Below are 18,516 nucleotides of genomic sequence, written 5' to 3' on the forward strand. Positions count from 1 at the left end.
TTACCTTTCCTCTGTTTGCATTGAAAGAGCATCTTCGGTAATAGAAATTCAACCCTTTCGTTTCTTCTTGTACCAAAACTCGGTTGTGACTATTGTAGCCAAGTTGCTCTGTCAAGTCTTTTAAGTCAAATAAGGAGATAACGTCTCTGTCACACTTGTCTTCCCATTGCACAGTTCCACCAATGTAAAATCCATCCACAGACTAATTCCCATGGTGCATTTCAAGTGTGTACTCATTTAGATCAGCTGCAAGTCAATAAAACCCTACGTCAATAAATTCTTATCTACGACATCAATAAAACCCCACACTATTTTTTGTACTACAGTTGAGTCAATTTACGTATATATTGCCGAATAGACGGTAAACTAAATAATATAAAATTTAGTCAAATTTACCAAATTTTACGTACAGAAATCGACACAATAGGACCACTTTAACAACCACCAAAATGCAATGCATCTTCTCAAATCTCTCTCCAAATACTACCAGAAATTATCATTTGCTCAACGAAAGCAGTTTTCACCAAGGGCAAAAATTTCAACATAAAGTTTTAACGTGTTGACATCTTATGCCAAATAACGATCCTGATTAGTTAACGTGTTGACTCGATAATGATCCGACACACACATTAACTAAACGCCACGAAAATATTGAGTTTCGTCTCGTTACCTAATTCCCGAAACTTGCAAAAGCTAATACGAATGCACACTTTATTCGAATTAAAGCTCATGCATATGATGTCAGTGAAGACTTGGGGTGAAGCCTTGAAGCTTACGTTAGAAGAGCAAAAGGCCCGGACTCCGAAGTATAGTTAATTTGATACGATTCACACCCAACTTAATTTACAATTTCGTCGAAATTGAAATCTTTCCCAATAAATAAAGACAACTACGAGCCTTCAGCTAGAGCATAAGATACATAACCAAAAAGTAAAAGACCATAAGGTACAGCGAGTCTTCTATTATTGTCCTTTGGAAAAGGAAAGTTGTGGTTAGGTGTTCAGATTCCTCATAACTTAAGACTCTGTAGATTAAGTGCTCGAATCAGCGTCCACGCTGATGCAATCAGTCTTGCTTTCGTACAAATCCCACCAGTACATGTTTCCTTTCACTTTCTTATTTTCCAAAAGTTTGAAAAGAAAAAGAAACACAATATAATGAGTTAACTGACGTAAGGCAAAGTCTTTGCTTTACGTACAAAGCTCATGCATACTCATCCTCTTTTTTTATTTTTTTCATTTTTATTTAAACGGTTATGATTAAGTTATAACAACATTTTATATTAACTTCTTAATTTATAGAAAAAGAAAGACAAAGTAGAAAGTGTGAGAAGTGAAAAAAGAAGGAAAGATGAATTAGAGCGAAGAAGATCCTACTTCTAATTAAAATTACAGCGACAATGACATAGTAGAATTAACGACGATGATCTAACATCCAATTTTGGTGATTTAAAGCACTCTCAATGCTAGATATATATTTAAGACCTATTTTTTATATTTAAATAATTTTCTTTTGCCAGTTTGAGGTTTTTGGTTTTTGGTTTTCTCTCTCAAATCTCAATGCAAAGAGTTTTATATATTTAAGTTTAAAGTCTGAGTTTTGGCATTGCAGGAAAAAATTGAGTCAAGACTCAAAATTTGAGTTTTCACAATTTAGGTATGTATTGAAAATGGTTGGAGTTAAAACTCAAATCTTAATTTTTTTGGTTAAATAACATTTTTACTTGTTGCTATAAGCTTTATCTCAAACTCAAATATCATAGTAAAATCCAAATTTGGATCTCACTTTAACAGAAAACTTATAAGAGTAAGTATCCGGTGCATTAGATAAGTTTAAATTTATATTTAAGTAGTCCAAAATTTTGATACATTAGAAATGACATTAAACCTTATACAGATTTCAAGTTTAAAATGACTAGCTCTATATTTTTGCAAGAAGAGGAACACTTTCAGATACAAGGGAGTTCTTGCTCGTTGAACGTCAGTTTTTTTTTACAACAAAATCTTTAGTTCGAGAGTACTTAAATAAAATGAGTTTACTACCACATAACGTCTAAGTTTAATAATGCAATGCTACGTGGAGCAAAAACCTTACTTGTGGTGGTGCACTGGTGCATTGGACCATCACATGGCAATGAACTCGTTTCATATAAGTTGCATTCCTTCCCTTCATCATACAATGACACGTGGCTCAGATTCGAAAGCGTCCATCAGGGCAATCACAATCCGTTCAGAGTTTCAATATATATATTTTTGTTTTGCTCTTTTGTTTTGTTGTTAATGTTAACCTTTTCCTTTCTTCATCGAGGGATTTTACCTTTCCTCTGTTTGTACTTTGCATTAATTCGTCAATCTTTCTTAAGCAGGTCCATTTATGCAATAGGATCATTTGAAAATACTTTTAAAATGATTAAAAGAGTTTTTAGAGAAAATATTTTTGGATTTCAAAAGCACTTGAAGAGTTGTATGCTTCTTGCACGAAGCACTTTAAGTTTTTTTTTAAGATTCACTTGCATTTTTACTAAGGATTGATATTAAAAATATATTCTAACTCTCACAAAAAAAAAAAAAAATTGCATCCATATTTCAAAATAAATATAATATATATATATATATAAACACTAAAAATAATTGTGCACTCTCTATAATAATGCTTTTTTATTATTTAAAAAATATAAAAATTAAACGTTTAGAGTTTCAATAATCCTTCCCAAAACATAGTTGCGGCCTTTATATAAACATCCTATTCCTTTGCAACATGAAAAAAGAGTTAGTGTCCGCCCACCCTCACCCTAACTCTCTGTTTACTTGCTCTCTCAGTTTGCTCTCTGTTTACTTGCTCTCTCAGTTTGCTCTCTCTCTCTCTCTCTCTCTCTCTCTCTCTCTCTCTCTCTCTCTGTGACTTTATTCTGTTAATCTCTCTGTAACTGAATAGTCGGCAGTGGCTTTGTGATCGCCGGTCGACCGTACCGAAAATGGCGACGCCGAGAGAGCACATAGAAGAAATACGCAAGGACTTCTCCATAGGAGAAGAAAAACACCGTTTGACTAAGGGTTTTCACCAGGCCGTAAAGTATCTCTCTGCTGAACTCTACGCTAAGGATGTTCACTTCCTCATGGAGCTCCTCCAGGTTTTAAATCTTTTTTTTTGGATTTTTGTGTATTTTAAGGTTTAGTCTACGGCATGGTCTTAGAATCTTGCAATATTACACACACACACACACACACACACACACACACACATATATGTGTATGTGTTTTAGTGTGTTTATGTATTAACTTAGACAGCTATTTGAATATATGAATCAGTGGTTAACAGTATACAAATTATTTTGCAGAATGCAGAAGATAATGATTACCCAGAAGGGGTTGATCCATCACTTGAGTTTGTCATAACTTCGCGGGATATAACAGCCACGGGGGCTCCTGCTACTTTAATTGTTTTCAACAATGAGAAGGGGTTTTCACCAGACAACATCGAGGCCATTTGCAATGTTGGACTTTCCACCAAGAAAGGCAACAGGAAGCGCGGCTACATTGGGGAGAAAGGTAAATGTATATGAGTTGAATTGAGCACAGTAAATAACAAAAATATATAAAGCAATATTGGAAAATTTCTTATATATTCATTAAGGGTCATTTTAGTTCCCGTCCCTAATCAATTTAGTTGTTAGAATATTTGTTTAAATAGTTTGATCAAGGTCCCTAGCATCATTTAAGGGATTTAACTCATGCATTTATGCATTCAATATCCCACAAATTATGAAATTTAAACAAATCCAAATAATATTTTTACAAATATAACAATTACTTAAAAATCAATAATAGAGAAATTTGTTCTTCACATCTAGCAAAAAAAAAAAAAAAAAAAAAAAAAGAATTGTACCCACGTAATTATTAATATAGTGCAAGAAATAACAATTGATATATTTTAAAACATAAAATTAACATGGGTACGTTCATAAAAAAATATTGGTACAATTAAATTAAAATATGGGTACAAATTAAAATCCAAAACCATAGGTACAAATTAAACTGAAAATATGGGTACATATTAAAATTCAAAATTATGAGTACAAATTAAAACTAAAAATAATATCGGTATAAATTAGAAAAAGGATAAAAATTATGAATAGAAATGTATGAAAAAAAAATACTAAAAAGATTATAATTGAAAATGATTAGTAGTTGTTTGTTTTTAAATTGACATATAATGACTTGTAAATAATTCAATATTCAAATAATGAGATGAAGAAAAGTCAAGGGACCTTCATGGAAAATGGAAAAGGAATAATGTTTTAGTTAATAAGAAGGAGAAATGAGGGATAAGAACCTAATTTATCCATTCATTAATCTCTAAAGTGGAGTGTATATAGGAGTTACAATAGTATTACATATGCACTCCAATGTTGTGGGACAAAAGACTACTATTTACACTTAACTAATATTTAAACATATAACTCGCAACATTCCCCTCAAGTTGAAGCTCGAGCGAGTTGGAAAACACAATACTAGACATAGCCTTAGTAAGCACGTCAACAAGTTGATCTTAATCGATGATGAATACCGATCAATCTCCACATGTTTTGTACCATCATGTTGCACTGGATTATGAGCAATTTCAATAGCAGCATTGTCATGACAATGGAGTTTCATAGCACCCTTTGGTTTAAACCCAAGATCCCTCGACAATTTCTTTAACCACAAAAACACACATACATATACCATGAGACATACCACGAAACTCAACTTTTGCACTTGACCTAGCAACCACCTTTCTGTTTCTTGCTTCTCCAAGTAACTAGATTAACACCCACAAAAGTAAAGTATCCATATGTAAACCATCGGTCAGTTATAGAACTAGCCCAATCACAATATGTATACCCTTTTACATTCAAATGATCATTCTTGGGGAAAACCAATCAGAAGCCATCTTCAAGTACCTCAAAGTACGGATACTCCATCCATATTAGCTTGAATATGCGAGTGTCTAAACTGATTTACAACACTAACTGCATAAGCAATGTCAGAGTGAGTATCAGACAAGTAAATTAATCTCCCCACAAGCCTTTGATACCTCCTTATGAGTAGGAACTTGATCTGGAAATAAGCCTAGACGATGATTTTGCTCAATTAGAGTATTAGCAGGTTTGCAATCTAACATACATGTTTCAGCTAACAGATCAAGAACATATTTCCATTAAGACAAAAAAAAAAAAAAAGAAAAGAAAAGCCATGCTTGGATCGTGCAACCTCAATCCAAGAAAATACTTCAGTTTACCCAATTTCTTCATCTCAAATTCAGTAGTTAGGTACTTTTGAAGACATTGTAGCTTCTTCCAATCATCACCAGTCACGATGATGTCATCAACATAAATAATTAATACAGTTGGCTTACCATTTTGTTGATTCAGAAACAAAGTGTGATTTGAATGAAATATCCAAACTTTTTCATTGAACTTGTAAAGCTCCCAAACCATGCTTTATGAGATTGTTTCAAACCAAACAAAGCCTTTCAAAATATGAACACACCTTTTCAGAAGATATTACGGTATCTAGTGGGAGATCCATACAAACATCCTCATTGAGATCACCATGGAGGAAAGTACTCTTGACATCAAACTGCAATAGGGGCCAATCCTGGTTTGCTGCTAAAGATTAGAGGACATGTACAATATTAATCTTGGCAAAAGGAGCAAAAGTCTCCTGATAGTTCACACCATAGGTTTGTGTATAAACCTTAACAACTAGTTTGGCTTTATACCATTCAATAGAATCATCTGAGTTGTGCTTGATAGTGAACACACATCTATATCCAACAACTTTATTCTCTTTTGGAAAATGAATCAAATCCTACGTGGGATTCTTTTCTAGAGCTTTTATCCCAACATTCATGGCATTAACTCATTTAGGGTTAGACAAAGCATCTTGTAATTTTGTTGGAACAGAGACATTAGATAGCTGACATATGTAAGATACATATGGCTTGGACAAACGATGAGTAGACACATAAATCTGGATATGATACTTGGTTTTGGCATGCATATCAGATTCACATTCTACTTTGGGTTTTCCACGATTAGCTTGTGGAGGCAATTGATAAGTAGGTCAAGGCAAACCATAAGAATTTACCTCATGTGTGTCACTATTTTATACTAAACCTAGACAAATGATCAACAAGCAAATTATTAGATAAACCAACAGTAGGTGATCATTCATTAACAAACAAAGACTCTAGACCAGTGGTATCACACATGGGCGACCGTTCGTTAGGTGTATCCGACTGGTTGTAAGCAGACATAGCCCCGAGAATGACAGTCGACCAATCACTATGTATGGCCTACTGCTTGATAACATGTAGCAGGACAGGTTCTGTACCTAATTCGGCTTGTAACACGTCATCCACACCATCTCTTCAACTCTGCACTTCACGCTCCATTTCCTCCTTAAGTGGGGAGTCGAAAGATGGCTTCTCAAAATAAGAACCTTTTCATGGAAGTACCATCCATGGTACTATAAGTTTTGTGAGTTGGATGATGATAACATTTATAGCCTTTTTGATTATTAGCATACCCAATAACACACATATCAGAAAGCACAAACATCAAGTTTACTCCATTGATGATAGTAGATATGCACATACGCCACACACGCTTGCACCTTAGGATGACATTTGGATACAGAGACATGAGAGACATGTTTTTGTTGCACATCAAGTGACATATGAAAATCCAGAACCTGGCTTAGAACACAATTGATCAAATACACAACCACCAAAATAGTAGAACCCCAGTAATGATTAGGTACACACTTATCCAACATCATTGAGCGAGCAACCTCCATTGTTTGATGATTATTCCGTTTGGACACACCAATTTGTTAGGGTGTAAATGGAGTAGTCATCTGATGAATAATACCCTAATTAAGAAAGAAGCACGCCAAAATGTTATTTACTTCCTCTTATCCGTTACCTGACCTGAAGACGTTAACTTTAGTCTAAAACTAAGTAGACATTATTGTACAAAATTATCAATTAAGAGAAACGATATCACTCTTATTCTTCATGAAGAACACCCAAGTTAGTTGAATACAGTCATCAATAAAAGTAATAAATCGACAAAATCCATTAGAAGTAACTTCATCGGACCCCACACATCAAAATGTACCAAATCAAATGGCAAAATAGCTTTACATTCATTTATTGGGAAGAAACTACGATGACTCTTAGCCATGACACATGTTTCACACTTGAACTTTGAATGACTACAAGTGTGAAACACAGAAGGGAATAGATAATTTAGATAACTAAATGATGGATGTCCCAAACGTTGATGCCACAATCAAATTTGATGTTTATCGTCCACTTTGGCACTTAGAACTTGATGATTACTTGAACCTAAAACAACTGTATTCTCCATAGTTAAGATGTACAAACCCCCAATTCTTTTACTATAACCAATTATCTTATGAATTTTAAGGTCTTGAAAATTACAATACATGGGGTAGAAGTGAGTAGAACAATATAAGGTATCAAGTAGGTTTTCTACCGACAAAAGATTGCACTTAACATTAAGAACAAGTAGAGTATGAACCTGTGATAAGGTCAGAGTAAGAGAGATAGTGTCTTCAACCTTCACAAGTGAAGGTACTTCCATTTGCACTAGTAATATACGGATCACGAACATAATCATGCAACTCATCAAACATTCTAGGGTCACCAGCCACATAATTAGTGGCCCCAATATCAATTATCCACTTCATTGTTCTAGCAAGAAGCAAAACAATACTATGGTTATATTGATCTATTTAGCCAAAAACAATAATAAAGGCACAAAAAATATACGCCGTCGGAATTGAGACATTATATCAGAAACACTATTCATGACTCTGTAGCAAAATCATTGTTCAATGGCACACACTGTAACATATCATTGTTTATGGGCACTATTCACAACACTATAGAACTATTCACTGGCACACACCGTACACGAATTTTTTTTTTTTTTAATTATTTGAAAACAAGGGAAATAACAATAACACAAACCCTAGTTGAACAATTAGGGCATGGTACTAAGAAAAAATGGGCACATAGCCCACCAAAGCGAACTGCTTGTTACCAGTTGAATTGAACATGGTAAATATCAAAATATTTAAAATTGCATTTGAGGAATTTCTTACATATTCATTCATCTCTAAATAGAGTATATATATGAGTTACAATATGGATTACAGATGCACTCTATCAATGTGTGACAAAAGACTACTATTTACACTAAGTGAAAGATTTTAGGTTCGATTTTCGTCAAAAACAAATTTGAACCACATTATTGCTAACCTTATTGTGAGGCTAGGCCCACCCTCTTTCTTTAATGTAGATAATATTGATTGTTCCAAAGAAAAAAAAAAAAACTAATATTTACACATAACTCGCAACAATATACACGAGATGCTGCTATGTATTCTGCATGCCAGCCCTTTTTATTATGAGTTTATAACACCAAGTATCAATATTTTTTTATATAAATAAACATAGGATTGGGTGACGTTAGCCCTTCAGAATAGTACAATCTTGACTGTTATATATATATATATATATATATATATATTGACATTGCTGTTTAAAAACAAGAAAAAATTAAAGAAAATAAGACTAAGCGTTCATTTTTAGTGCTTTTAAAATGACTGAAAATGCTTTTGAAAAAAAATGTTTTCAGGTTCCAAGAGCACTTGACATGCTTCAAGCAAGCTACACCAATTACGTACGCTTCTTGTAGAAAAGCACTTCAAGTGCTTTCCTAAAATTTGCTTGTATTTTTGCTAAAGATTGGTACCAAAATCTCTTCACCAAAAGCGATTTCAGCCATTAAAGAAACACTACCAAACAAGCCATTACTCAATCTTGACAGTGTTATTTATATCAAAGAATTATTTACTCAATCTTGACATGTTTATTATGTGTTTTGAATTAAGCTTTTGTTGGCTGTATGAATGTCTTCATAGTTTTTCGTTTTGCGAATTCAATTACATTTCTGTTTAATCTGCAGGTATTGGGTTCAAAAGCGTGTTTCTCATTACTGCGCAACCTTACATTTTCAGTAACGGATATCAAATAAGGTTCAGTGAAGAGCCCTGTGTGCACTGCAATGTTGGCTATATAGTTCCGGAATGGGTTGATGCAAACCCTACTCTTTCAGACATAAAACAGATGTATGGTTCTGGTTCTGCCCTTCCAAACACAACCCTGATCTTACCTCTGAAGGCGGACAAGGTTGAAGCTGTGAAGCAACAGCTATCTAGCATGCAACCGGAAATTCTCTTGTTCTTATCAAAGATTGAGCGGCTCTCGGTTAGGGAAGACAATGAGGATCCAAGGCACAACACTGTAAGCGCGATTGCAATATCAAGTGATACTAATTCTGACACCAGGAAGGACATGGATGCTGAATCCTACACACTCCACCTTTCTGCGAAAGAAAATGGCTTCAAGTTTGATAAAGAATGCGGCTATTATATGTGGAAGCAGAAGTTTCCTGTCAAGCCGGAGTGCAGAGTAGGATGGGAGAAATGATGTAGATGAATGGGTGATCACGCTTGCATTTCCAATTGGAGAGCGCCTTCGTAGAGGAACAAACACATCTCCTGGAGTCTATGCATTCCTTCCCACCGAGATGGTGACAAACTTTCCCTTTATAATTCAAGCCGATTTTCTTCTTGCCTCATCGAGGGAAACAATTCTTCTGGACAGCAAATGGAATAAGGGGATTCTCGATTACGTTCCAACTGCATTTGTGAATGCATTTATCTCACTTGTCACATCTGAAGTAGATGCTCCAGTTTCTAGCTTGACTCGTATGTTCAAATTTCTGCCTGTTCAGAGCTCTTCTTATGAAGGATTGAATGTTGTCAGGGAGTCTATAAAGGCAAAGATTGTTGAAGAAAGCATTGTCCCTAGTGAGCCTCACGAGGAGCGGAAGGTATTTTATAAACCCCGTGAAGTCGGTAGGTTAATGCCTGCCTTTTGGAATATTTTGCATAAAGCGAAGAAGCTAGGGGTAAGCTTGGTTAATCTCTCGTCTCATGGAAAACCAGTTCTGGCATATGCCCTTGATGATGTCGAGTATAACGAGATACTGAATTTCCTGGGAGTTGAAGCCGTGAACAATGAATGGTATGCAACATGCATCTGCGGTACATCTAATCTTATAACTGGGGTGCTGGAAGATGTCTATTTGGAGCTTCTACTTTTCATTTCTGAATTTTGGGGGTCTAAATTTTCAAGCACCAGCATCAAGAATATACCGCTCATAAAATATGTGGGTTATCGAAACAAATCTCTGTGCAGCATAAGCGCAATCCAGAAAGGCGAAAGCAAAGTTTGCTTATCAAGTGATTCTTGTCATGTTTCATGGCTGATTGACTGGAACATGGAGTTTGCATCTGTTTCCAATGTTCTCTTTATGCCAGAGATCACACAAAAAGCTCTCGGATTGTGTTCTAGGAAGGAGACGTTGAAGAAGTGGCTTTTGGACCAAGTCAAGGTTGGTTCTGTAAGTATACGTGACTATGCAGTCAATCTCTTTGATCAGTCACTTTGTGAGCGCAAGGTTGCTATTGCATTCGCCCACTTTTTACACCAGTCTTTGAGCAAGGGATATATCTTATCTTGGGAAGCTGTTAATTTGTGTGCACTGATGCCGTTGGTGGATAAGTATGGCAACATCACCAGCACTAGGAAGGGAGTTCTTGTTCCAGCTAATGGAAGCAAATGGGCAGGATTGACCGACTCTAATCTGTGGAGAAGAGAAGGTTATGTTGAGTTGAACGAAGACTATTTGGATTCCGGTCATTTTGCTGGTAGCTTTACACAACAGAAGGAGCTCCTTGGGTTTCTAAAAGATCATGCTAAAGCCTCGGATATCCCAAATGTTTGTGCTCCCAGAGATGGTATATCATCTTTATCTGCACCACTCAATAAGCAAAAGGTATTCTTGCTTTTGGACTGGATTCGCCAGCTCATGCATAAAGCTAGCATCCCTCAGAAGTTCTTGATGTGTGTAAAAGAAGGTAGCTGGCTCAAAGTTACTTTGAATGGTTCTCCTGGTTTCAGGCCACCATCGCAGTCATTTCTTCTCAAGTCATCATCGGGAAACCTTTTGCAGAATAGCTCTGTTTTTGTTGATATACCGTTGATCGATCAAAGTCATTATGATGGAAAGATTAACGAATACAAGGAGGAGTTGAAAAAAATTGGAGTCAGGTTTGAGTTTGGAGAAGCGTGTGAATATATGGGGAAGCATCTCATGTCTCTTGCTGCTGCTTCCTCTTTAACCTGTGGCAATGTATTTTCTATACTACGTTTCATCAGATTTTTGAGAGAGAAACTTCTTCCACCAGCCGATTTTATCAGCAGTATTAAAGATGGTCAGTGGCTTAAAACTTCCCTTGGCTTCAGGTCTCCGGTTGGATCTGTCTTGTCGGATGATGAGTGGAAAGTTGCTTCGCAAATTAGCGACATTCCCTTCATAGATGAAGCATTCTATGGTAAAGAAGAAATCTGTCAGTTCAAAACAGAACTTGAGTTGCTTGGCGTGGCGGTCTCATTCAGCAAATGCTACCAACTGATAATTGACAACCTGAAGTCACATTCTTGCTTGACTTCTTGGACACCTGAGGTTCTTCTATTGATGCTTAAATGCATGTGTCTTTCGAGCTCATCTGAGAAACTTATCAGTGCTTTGAAAGGATCGAATTGCCTAAAGACAAAAACTGGTTACAAGCATCCAGAGGAATGTCTCCTGTTCGACAAGGATTGGGGCTGCATTCTTCAGGTCTTCAGTGGTTTCCCATTGATTGATCACGATTTCTATGGAGACAGAATATTTTCCTTCAGAAATGAGTTGAAGAAAACTGGGGTGGTGGTTGATTTTGAGGATGCCGCAAAAGTATTTGCCCGTTATTTCAAGCAGCATGCATCTTCGACTTCCATTTCAAAAGAAAATGTTGCATCAATTCTGTTGTGTTACAGAACACTGAATGTAACTCCATTTAAATTTCCTGCCGATCTTACGAGCTGCATTTGCGAGATGAAGTGGCTGCGTACTCGCCTTGGTGATCATAGATCTCCCAAACAGTGCATTCTCTCTGGTCCCGAGTGGGATTCCATCTCTTCCATATGTCTTCTTCCATTCATTGATGATTCTGAAAATCATTATGGAAAAAACATTCATGAATTTAAGAACGAACTGAAGAGCTTGGGGGTGGTTGTGGAATTCAAGGACGGAGTCAAGTTTGTGGAATCTTGTCTGTATCTTCCTCAGGATCCGACCTGCATTTCTCGGGAAAATGCATTAGCATTGCTTGAATGTATACAGATCTTATTGCAGGAGAAAGCCTACTCCCTTCCGGAGGTTTTCAGGGGAAAACTTTCTCAAGCATGGTTGAAGACTCATGCTGGTTACCGGTCTCCTAACCAGTGCTTGTTGTTTGATTCGGAAACGCATTTAAAGCAGACTGATGGGCCTTTCATCGATGAAGAATTTTATGGTTCTAAAATTACAACCTACAGAAAGGAGCTCGCTGCAATTGGAGTGATTGTCGATGTGAAAAAGGGATGTGCCTTAATTGCTAGGCACCTTGATCTACAGGATGAGTTTTCGACATTTGTTCGAGTATATAATTACTTGAGTGAGTCTGAGTGGGTTCCACTGACAGATGGAGAGGCTCCCCGAAGGATATGGGTTCCGAAAGAAAATAAAAATGGTGAGTGGGTTAGTGCAGATGAATGTGTTATGCATGACAAGGATGGTCTGTTTGGTTCGCAGTTAACTGTTTTGGAGAAACACTATGATCAAAAGTTGTTTGGTTTCTTCTCTTCTGCTTTTGGAATAAGATGCCGTCCTTCTGTTGATGATTACTTGAATCTCTGGAAAGTTTGGGAAAGTTCTGAAAGCGAATTGTTGCTTGATCAATGCTGCATGTTCTGGCTTTATGTTTCGAAGCACTGGAATTTAAAAACGGAGAAAAGTCTCGCTGATGCCGTGGTGAAAGTACCGGTTTATTCTGGCTCAGGCAAAATCTTGTTGTGCAACAAGGAGTACGTTTTCATTGCTGATGACCTTCAGCTGCAGTGTCTTTTTGAACAGTCTTCACAGTCAATATTTGTTTGGTACCCTCAGCCAAGCTTGGCCTCCTTGCCTCGAACTAAGCTGCTTGAAATGTACAAGAAAATTGGTGTTCGCACTATTTCAGAATCTGTGCAGAAGGAAGAAGTTTCTCTTGCAAATGATGCTGAGCTACAAATAATCCCAAGGGAAAGATTGTTCGGAAAAGCACTGCTGAGGCTGATTCTTGGATTTCTTGCTGGTCCTCCCATTGAAATGGAGGTGGAGAAGAGGCGGAAAGCTGTCCAAGCTCTTGTAGACGTTGCTGTATTGGAGACACCAGAACCAATCACTGTACGCTATGATCTGCCACTATCTTCTGGGGAAGTTTTGAATGTGAGAGGCACACGAAAGATACGGTGGGACAGGAAGAATTCCAAATGCTTCATCCAGATGGACAAATCTGGCCGGCAGAAGAAGACCGTTGAGTTTGCTACATATTTTGCCGAAGCAATCTCTGAGTGTGTTCTGTGGGAGTTCATTGAACTTATACCTGCACTTTCGGAGCTGATCAGGTTGGCATTCGTGCTAGAATTCAATGAGGAAGATGTTGATTTCTTGATGAAGTCGAAGAATTTGCAGATCTTCGTTGAGGATGTCGAGTTTCTGAATTCTGCCTGCCCATCTAACTAGTTTCTTTTTCAACAATAATAATCTCTCTAAGCGGATGAATTGAACTCTACGTTATGCTGTTTTGGTTGTGTGGTTTTTTATCGTTGGATTCTCATGTTATTCTGAACAACTGGATTTGCTTCTTTTATCATATGAATTTCTGAACCATGTTTTCTCATCTGTTTATTTTATTTTTTTTTATTTATTTTATTTTTTTAAATAACCTTCGACGGTTAACTGAATGGTCAGTTGTATGATCGTTTCTCTTTGTATTGTTCAGAAGTTGCTAACTAATTATTAGCAGCTGGTTTTCCACTTAGTCCTTGGAAACTGATGAGAAGGGAGGAAAATAAGTTACACAGATTCTCAAGGAAGAAGAAAGACTAAATGAATTAAGTTAATCCATGCATAAATTGAAATTAATCAAATATAATCAACTCATGTAGCCAGCCAGCCCTTTGCTTGAGTTACTTCACCAAGTTGTTTAAGAATCTGTCTGCTGAACTCTTTGCTATAAGAATGTTCACTTCCTCGTGGAACTGAGGCGGAGTCGAACACAGGTGAATATTCATAATCAACTGAGTTACAATACCCTTGAGATAGAATGCGGTCTTATTCTCAAACCGCTATGGTATATGCTACCCTACCCTATTTATTATGAACTTAATGTTATAGAAACGCCAAATAAATTACTAGTTAAAAAATGAATGGTTCTACTTGAGAATCCCTGCAATTACCATTTGTGCACTAAAAGAACATAGATCACATACAAATTGAACCCACTTTTATTTTCTTCAACCCCACATTGCTGTGCACTAAAACAATGAATGGGTCTACTTAAGAATCTCTGTAATTACCAAATTGTTGTGCTTTTTTTTTAAATACTGCTTATGCTATACTTCAAGAATAATTAGTTGTAAAATAAAGTAAGATGAGCGTTTGGTTAATTGTATTTTAAAAGTGTTGTAAGTAAGAAAAGCAATGGTGCGGTTGTGATTATGGTTGTGGTGGTGGCAAACGATGTTGATAGTGTAAGGTTAGTGTTTGTAGTGGTAGGTATTACAATAAAATGTGTGTGGAAGCAAATAATGTCATTTTTTAAATATTAATGAAGGTATTACAACAATTGAAATATGTATTAAAGGCTCAACTCTACTTTTTTTTATTAAAGCAACTTTTAAAAGCAACTTACATGTTGCTTTTAAAAACTGTTATCTGGAAGCCATTGCTTTTAAAATAAGCAATATATTTTACTTTTACCAAACACTTTTTTATTACTTAACTTTCAAGTGAAGCAGTTTTTGATGAAAAAAAGTAATATCAAACGGGGCATAAGCCATACATATTCAAGTTCTAATACGAGTTCTTCTCAACCAAACCAACCACAAAGATATTCGGCAGCAGATAACCAAAAACTCCTTGGTTTGGAAGATTCTTTTCAAAAAGCTCCCAACGAAGGATCAACTTCAACAACGGGGCATTCCACTGGTTCAAATGTGCCAACTATGTTATAAGAATTCTGAATCTATTGACGACTTATTTTTTAGTTGTGAATTTGCACAACGTGATTGGTGTTGGCTAGCTACCCAATTTGGCACTACTTTTCCACCTACGGGCTCCGTCTCTGACTTTTGGCTTGCTTTTGTGTCAAAGCGGTTCTCTCCATAATTTTGCAATGTTTGGCTAGCTTCAGGGTTTTTCTTGCTAATGGCTATTTGGAAGATGCGTAACAAAGTGAAGTTTAAAAGTAAACCCCCTTCCTTCTCACGCCTTTGCCGTTCCACCTCAACCTGGATTAGGCAGGTTGGAGTTCTCACCCCTAGTCATGTACGAGGCATTTTGGATAGGCAACTTTTAGTCTCTCTTGGAATCTTGGCTAAATATTGTAAAGCTCATTTTATAGTCCCAATTCTTTGGCATGCCCTCTCATTTTTCTTGGATCAAAGTGCATATTGATGGCCTTGCTAAAGGTAACCCAGGTTCTGCAGCTTGTGGCGGGGTTTTTTGAGATTCTGCGGGCTATTTTCTTGGTGGTTTCTCCCTAAGCTTGGGGCATCGTACTTCTTTCTATGTGGAGCTCCATGTTGTCATCCTTGCTGTGGAATTGGCTCACGCGCAGGGTTGGCAAAATCTATGGCTTGAAAGTAACTCTTCTAGCGTGATATCCTATTTCACTTCTAGATCCTTCTTTCCTCATTGGTCACTCCAGACATGCTGGAACAATTGTATTCTCCGATTGCAAAACATGGTTTTCCGTTGCTCTCATACATTTTGAGAAGGGAATGTTGTTGCTGACAAATTAGCCAATTTAGGGCTTCTTTCATCTTTAATTGTTTGGCATTTTGCTCCTCCTATAGAGATTCTTCATCTTCTGAACTCAGATTTCTTGAGTATGCCAGCCTATAGATTTGTCTCTCATTCTTGATGTGTGATTTCCCTTTTTTACCTAATCTTTTTGGATTTTCTTTTTTCGTTTTGCAACTTGTCTTGTAGGTTCTTACCTTTTAAGGTTTATAGAGGGGTTTGGGTATATGTCCACCCAATTTTCAAAAGGGATAAGGCGTATGTCCCCCCTCTTTGTATCTCGTTTTTCTTGTTTTATGAGGGGTAAGGTTTATGTTCCCCCTAACTAGGTGTAACTTATTTTTTCCTATCAATAAATTTACCTCGTCCTGTCGAGGTTTTCAAAAAAAAAAAAAAAAATTCGGCAACAGATAACCCAACAAGAAGGAATAAAATTGAAAAAAAATTAGATTGTTCGGCCCTATGCCACCTAACATTTATTGGCTCTCAGTTACCTAACAGTTCACGACCAACATGGTTCGAAATAGTCATAAATTCTCATAATTGAAAATGCTAAGTAGACAATGTTTTAAAACCATATTTTATAGACCACATGTTGTGGTGGTTAATAGTTGAATTATTTCTTTAAATCATCAAGAAAAGAGGAAGAGTAAGAGTTGATTTATATTTTGAGATTGAGACAGTAGTAGTTTGTTGATACTGACTGGGTCCAATTAATGTAAGGATTTTTTTTTTTTTAATGGGTGATAGTGTTCACTGATCATCCCCATAATCTTATTTCTAAATACAAATAAGGGGGACATGAAGGCTCATTGATGGAAAAACATAGCAAGTAATAGAGGAATAAAAAATCAATCCCACTTACAAAGAAAACATATGATAAGAATCATCTGAAACAATAGTAACATGAAATCAAGTTACTCATGATTATTCAAATCCAAAGTTAGGTAAGTGATTATAAATTATCAAGTCATCTAATGACCAACAGAACGACACCCACTCTTACATTAAAAAAATAAATAGCCATGTTAGGTTATTGTCAACATTATGATCCACTATTATCATTCATTAGACTCTAAATAAAAGATTATTAAACATTGTACTATTTACATGCACCAACGTTCAGCAAATACATATGGTTTCATGTTCCAAGAAAAAAAGAAGTTCAGGAAAAATCTCAATACCTAAGCTCATTACGATGGTAGCTGCTCAGTATCCAACATGATCTTCTCCGGATCCTTTTGGTAAGAATTTTGAGAATTTGTAAATCGTATTCGTTTCTTGTACATCATATAGTCAGTTTTTGTTAGGTACTATTTGTGTTTAATTTAAAATAAAAATATTTAAAATAATTTCTAATAGCACGATGTACTGATGAACAACCACGATTCATGATTCACAAAATCAACACAAAAAGGATCCGACAAGGATCCGGATTCGCTTAGTATAGCATCTCATCAAGGACCTCTTTGAAATCGCCGTGGCACAATGTGGTAGGGAATTTGGATGACAGCCTGGAACAATATCGTATCTCAAAGACCTGATATTCGTAAACACTGTATCAGCTTTAAAAAATCCAGCATTAATATATTAAATGGCAACGAAACAGAGTGTCGCATTCAACTTTCACAATATATAAAAATAAAAAATTTGGTTCTACAAAAGTCCCAAAATGGAGGCTGCATACAAAAGCCAAAAAAGGAAAAATCAGGTCCTCTGAAATTGAAAACAAAACCAAATTAAACACCCATATGCAGCCGAATGGAACACCCACATGCACGATCCGAGGGCACAAACAAAACCCCCAAAATCAGAAAACACAAATTTGAACAGAAACCCATCTGCAAATCCAAAATCACAGAAAAGAAATTGAAACACCTATATTGAGAAAGCCGTAAAACTTACCAGGAAATGCTAGCTTTTCTAGGTAAATTTTTTTTTTTCCGGATCCAATTGAAGAGCCAGAGAAAGCGGCGTTTGAGAAAGCGGCGTTTGAGAGTGAAAAAAAAAAAAAGCAAGGGTCAAGAGTGAGAGAAGCAGAGAATTGTGAAAAAGAAAAGTGGAAACGGAAGGAAAAAGTTGAGAAGTGATCGATGCACAGCGATGATCGAAGCGTGGATGAAATGGGCAAAACAAGCTTTTCATCGTAGAAAAGAGGAAACAAGGCAAACAAAGAAGAAATCAAGGGCATTTCCGCCCTTTCACTATTCAAGAATAGTGAAAAACAGAGACAGAGGAACCGAGTTTAAGTATATAAATAATTTTGTCGAACTTGAAATCTTTTGCAATAAATGAAGAAAACTACAAGTCTGCATCTAGAGGCCTGGATCATAAGGTAAAGTGAGTCTCTTCCATTATTGTCCTTTGGAAAAAGAAAAGTTGTGGAAAGGTGTATAGATTCCTCAAAGACTAAGACTCTAGAGGCTAAAATCATCTCCAAC

At 36.3% G+C, this 18,516-nt stretch overlaps 2 protein-coding genes and 1 long non-coding RNA gene across 3 annotated transcripts; 2 read left to right on the forward strand and 1 right to left on the reverse strand.

Moving 5' to 3' along the window:
* Positions 1–2,663: 2,663 nt before the first annotated feature.
* LOC103934196 (protein NO VEIN) lies at positions 2,664–9,567 on the forward strand. The gene is made up of 3 exons (XM_009343926.3): positions 2,664–3,130; positions 3,338–3,548; positions 9,044–9,567. Exons 1-3 carry the CDS (start codon positions 2,975–2,977, stop codon positions 9,565–9,567), a joined length of 891 nt encoding a protein of 296 aa, XP_009342201.2. The 5' UTR covers positions 2,664–2,974.
* A 100-nt stretch (positions 9,568–9,667) lies between these two features.
* Positions 9,668–13,792, forward strand: LOC125479698. The gene has a single exon (XM_048589417.1). It carries the CDS (start codon positions 9,668–9,670, stop codon positions 13,790–13,792), a length of 4,125 nt encoding a protein of 1,374 aa, XP_048445374.1.
* Positions 13,793–17,108: 3,316 nt separating this feature from the next.
* Positions 17,109–18,423, reverse strand: LOC125479842. Its single transcript, XR_007260325.1, has 2 exons — positions 17,981–18,423; positions 17,109–17,615 (listed from the first exon to the last, which is right to left on the reverse strand). It is a non-coding gene; the product is annotated as an uncharacterized LOC125479842 (long non-coding RNA).
* Between the last annotated feature and the right edge of the window lie 93 nt (positions 18,424–18,516).

Source organism: the organism of the source record quoted next, unplaced genomic scaffold (genome assembly GCF_019419815.1).
Source record: "Pyrus x bretschneideri cultivar Hongxiangsu unplaced genomic scaffold, Pyrus_bretschneideri_v1 Contig3, whole genome shotgun sequence".
Lineage (NCBI taxonomy): Eukaryota > Viridiplantae > Streptophyta > Magnoliopsida > Rosales > Rosaceae > Pyrus > Pyrus x bretschneideri.